The sequence below is a fragment of the Bison bison genome, unplaced genomic scaffold (assembly GCF_000754665.1).
Source record: "Bison bison bison isolate TAMUID 2011002044 unplaced genomic scaffold, Bison_UMD1.0 scf7180017864384, whole genome shotgun sequence".
Taxonomy (NCBI): domain Eukaryota; kingdom Metazoa; phylum Chordata; class Mammalia; order Artiodactyla; family Bovidae; genus Bison; species Bison bison.
In genome coordinates, this window is record NW_011494956.1 from 2,312,298 (window position 1) to 2,317,362 (window position 5,065).

General features: G+C 37.0%; 1 protein-coding gene across 1 annotated transcript; it reads right to left on the minus strand.

The window, feature by feature from the left end:
* Nucleotides 1-3,300: 3,300 nt before the first annotated feature.
* LOC105001757 (high mobility group nucleosome-binding domain-containing protein 4-like) lies at nucleotides 3,301-3,749 on the minus strand. Its single transcript, XM_010858126.1, has one exon. The coding sequence runs from the start codon at nucleotides 3,571-3,573 to the stop codon at nucleotides 3,301-3,303; it is 273 nt and encodes a 90-aa protein (XP_010856428.1). The 5' UTR covers nucleotides 3,574-3,749.
* Nucleotides 3,750-5,065: the final 1,316 nt, after the last annotated feature.

The window sequence follows — 5,065 nt, forward strand, 5'->3', positions numbered from 1 at the left end:
CTTCAGTGTTATTATCTCCTCCTGGAAATAAAAACAATCATGTTCTCACATTTGAGAAGCCCAAACATTCTGAGATAACAAACTGGAGTTGCTGGTTGAAAGTTCCTTTTGTTTCCCTTATTAAGTGAAAAAATATGTATTGAAATTAAAGCGACCCCCAAATTTACATCAAAGCACATCAAATTAACTGAGCTGCCCAGAGAATGACAAAGTTTTCCTTCTCTTTTTCTTCTAAAATATACAGTTAAATTGCTTTCCTGGTTATGATTCCTTTTCTAGAATTAATTTTTGATGACAAAATATGTTAATGTATTCAAATCAGACATGATTTTTTTTTTAATGTAAAACTGGCAAAAGACCTGCCTTACTCCTAAAAGATAAGTATAATACCTATTGGAAAAATTAAAATAATTGTATTTATCCTCAACAAACAATTTTAATTTCAAGACAGGCTTGGCCAACACTTCAAACATGACAATGGAAAAGTTAATCTAAGATTAATCCTCCTTTGAGTCTAGATGAATGCCTAAAATGTTTGTTCCTGTCTTTTTCTTGACTGCTGCAAGACTACCATGTAAACCAACATACATTGGGCATGAAGACAAATCCTCTTCAAAGGAACAGGACACATGTCCATCCTTCTGTGTGCATGTTACATCATCATGATCACCATGATCATCATTACCAATCTCATCGTAAAATAAAGAGCTAATGATCAATACTACTTGATTACAAGCAATTAACAGAGAATTTCCCAGTGCAATTTAAAAATATCTAATTTCCTTCAGATTTGAGACTTTTTCAAGTTAACCTAATATGGTTTACTATGTAGTGGGTTTAATGAGTATGAAAGGCAATAAAAAGAATACTGTAATTCAATCCGTGGCTTCACTGTGCCAGTGGCCATTCTGTCTCTGCTAGCACAATTGGTCTGGACAGAATAATTGTTATAAATAATAATTATTATTTATTTATAAATATTTATAAATAATTATTGTCTGCTTGTTCCTAGGTTTAGCAGTCATAAATTTTTCCTTTAAGAATATAGCAAATCAGTCAAAGATGAAATGTAAATTTGCATATATCCAAGATGGATGGATATATGAACCCCACAGAGTCCATCAAGGAAATTCTTAGGGTATTAAAGACTAGATTGTTTGTTAGATTCAGTTTCTTTTCTTAAAAAATAAGTAAATAAAATTTGTAAAGGAGAAAATAGTCAAATAGATTCTTCTGTGAAGGATATGATGGCAAAAATGATCATTCTGTACAGTAAGATCAGCATCGATATTTGAAATAATGTACACCATCAAGCCTTTTCCCCAAGGATGGGCAAATTTTCCAAATTACTGCTTAGTAAGTGGGCTTCCCTGGTAACCCAGTGGTAAAGAACCTACCTGCCAATGCAGAAGATGTGGGTTTGATCCCTGGGTCAGTAAGATCCCTTGGAGAAAGAAATGGTAACCCATTCCCAGGTATTCTTGCCTGAGAAATCCCATGGACAGAGGAGCCCAGCGGACTACAGTCCATGGGATCACAAAAGAGCTGGACACAACTATGCAACAGAGCATGCATGCAATATATTTATTTGAAGCATTTGTAAGAGGTGAATCTATTGCTCTGGACTCAGTTGCTTGAGTCCCAGTGCGATGTCTATAAAACGTACATTTTGATACACTTTGGGAGGGACTGCTGCCTTTCTAGTGGCTTCCTAAAGAGAAGACCTAAGAGTACAGTAGAATAAAACTTGACTAGCCACTCCTTGCTTAACTAGTTTATATTTCATGTTGCTTCATATAGACTACTAGATAAAAATACGTTTTTTCTAGCTTGAGTTGCCTCTTTCAGATTTTGCTATTTAGAAACCCCCTCTTTTGTAAGGTATCTTTTATTTTTTTTTAATGGAGAAAATAATAAAACTTTATTGAAAGATATTTTAAAAGCCTAAATAAATGGAAAATTATACCATGTTCATGAATTGGAAGACTCAACATTATAATTAATCTATAAATTCAATACAAATCCAATAAAAATTTCAACTTTTCATCTGTTTGATTTGAAACTTGTCAATCTAATTCTAGAAGTTGTATAGAAAAGTAATTGGCTAAGAATAGCCAAGATACTCCAAGGAAGAAAAGTTTGTTGATGTTGAAGGTGGAGGTGAAATTGTCCTGAGATATCAAGACCTTTTTCTAAAGTGGTAGTACTCAGGATTGTATAGTACTGCCACAAGTTTAGACAAATTGACCAGTGAGTCAGAACAGAAACCATCAACAGACTCCCCCACCCCTCCACACAAAGAAAGTTGATTTATGAAAAGAGTCAGTGTTATAGATCATTGGGGAAAGAACGAACTTTTCAGAAAATGGTGTTGGAACAACCACTTACCATATGGAAAAAAAACATACTGAGTTACTATCTCATGTTTTTGTAAAAATCAGTTCAGAGAGGACTAAAGACAAATGTGAAAAGCAAACTATAAAACTTTTTAAAGGCAGTAAAGAGTAGCTTTATGACTTTTGATTAGGAAATGATCACTCCCCTACCACGAAGCTAACTTGTATCCAGCTTTATAAGAGACTTTCCAAAAATAGTTATTTCCAGCAGGACATGGGTAACATTCCATAACATCTTACAACTTTCAAACTCCCCTCTCCAAAAAGTCAACAAAGTCTGTTGCTGCAATAAACAGGAAAAATTTTCAAAAAGGGTGATTATTTCACATGAGGCATTTAAGAGATTTTCACAGGTCAACTCTGACATGGAGGAAAGGAACTAAAAACTCCAGGATTATTAATGACATGATCCACAAACTACAAACAGGAATCCTGGTTCTTCTAAGCAACACCATCTTGATGTCATCACCAGAAAGCCTGAGTATTGTTACTTGATGCAGCTGATTCTAGGGGTGTCAAGGCCATATCATGACTCCTGGTTTCAGGAAGTCAAAAATGTGCTGATGACATCAAGAAAGGAGAAGACATGAAGTATTTTTTCTCCACACAGTAAGGCTTCTGAGCCATAGTGGCTGACATGCGTGAATGTCAGAGAATCTCTCCCGGGGACCAAGAATAATCTTCAAATAGGAGGATAGATACTTCTATTTCCCCTCATTTCAATCTAGCTTCTGAAACATTCTACCAGTGGTTATTTGCCCTTTCCACAAAAGACAACAATGAAGTATCTCGTGTGCTAACAACATAACTTAAAAAAAATCTACATTTTTATAAAATTTGATTTAAAAATAGTATTTCAAACAGTAGAGTCACTAGAAGTACAGAGCTATCAAAAAGGTACACTTCATTTAGCATCCCCAGGGCCTTCTGCTTTCTGTGACTGGACTGTAGAGGCATCTCCGTTTTTCGCAGGGTTGTTCCCATCCTTGCCGACTTCTGCTTTCCCCTTTCTCCCTTTGGCCAGCTTCTCTCCCTTCTTTGCAGGGGCCTTTTTTGGCCTGGGCTCTGGTTTTGGAAGGGCAGGTTTAGCAGACAACCGTGCTGATCTCCTCTGTGGCTCATCCTTCACCTTCCCTTTCTCATCTTTAGCATCTCCTTTTGCCTTTCTCTTGGGCATGGTGGCAGCAGTGCTTGGCAGCCCAAGGGGTTCTTCTGTCTTTCTCACTGTTCCTAGAAAGATTTCCGAGTCTCGCGGCCGTCCGAGGGGCACGGGACTCCCAGCTGCCCGCCTGCAGCGCCGGTGCCCGGGGCTGAGGCAAGGCCGTCACGGACCGCAGGCTGGCGAAAAGACGCCCGGAGATGGGCGCTGCCGGGAACAGGAAGGCAAGTCAAGGCCTGTAAGGTATCTTTTAGAAAACGAACATTTTTTTACACAAAATACCCTCTAACTGGGGTGGGGGCTAACATTTTATGTAGCTTTAATCTGTTGTTGGGGGTACTGAAATACCAAGGAAGAGCTGAACAGTACTATTTTCTACAATACGGTAGCAAGTGATATCTCAGAAATCATGGAGATCAGTAATATAAAGAAGGGCTAAAAAAAATTGAACTACTTTCCTTAAAATAATTCAGATTGATGGGTCATTCACAGTCCTGTTAACACATAATAACTGTATGCTCCAGGTAATTAGGATGACATTGTTGCCAGCATAAAAGTGACATCAGAACCTGTTTTCATTGGCATTGGATCCGCCAGCCCTGTCACCTCTGACTGCCTGGTCCCACATCTATTAACCCTATTGATTGGGAGTCCTGCTGAGCCTCACCAGAAAACTGCTCCTTGCTGAAAGCTGGAGTGGATCAATCCTGAACCATGAACAAGAATTCAATAATACAACACAGTACGACGTTTAACCATTAAGTATTCCTTAAAGTAAATCAAATTACGGACCTTGCCATAATGAAGATCTTTTAAGATTTTGAGAAGTCAATTGATTCCAAGTCCCCAAAAGTCTAGAAGGGGCATCAGGCTGTGACAAGAGATACCTTATTTTCCTCTGTTGTGACCTAATTAATTGAAATAATAAGAAGGGCTGAGTTTGTGTAATCAAGATGGCTATCACCTGTAAATAAGTAGCTTTAAAGATAAACCTCAAAATATTGTTATTTTCATAACAAAATGGAACTTTATGTAGATTTGCAGTGGAAAATATCACAGTACAAAGAAAAACTTTTTCCTCCATAGCTACTAAAATAAATTTACTTATTAGTTGTCTTTAACAGGCTACTGAATTTTCTAAAGTTTTTGGGAAATTTGCCACCTTTCTCAAATTCATAGTTAATAGAGAGGATAGATGGAGAGGTTCAGAACTTCACATCTCTTTACAAAGAAAGAAAGGATCTGTGTTTATGCCAATGATTTTAATGGACTAAGCTACAAGTTTATTTATATTTAAATGTAATTGAATTTCTTCAGAATTTGATTCCCATCTTTCCAGATATTATATCCTTTGGGTTTTGTTTCTGCCCAGTACCCTGAATCTAAGCATCAAAAAAAAAGCTTCTCTTCTGAAAAACCACCAGTGAGATTTTTCACTTGTAAACTCTGAGGAATCTTACAGGACCAACCTCAAAGTCCTAAATTCACAAAAATACAGATAGATTAGATA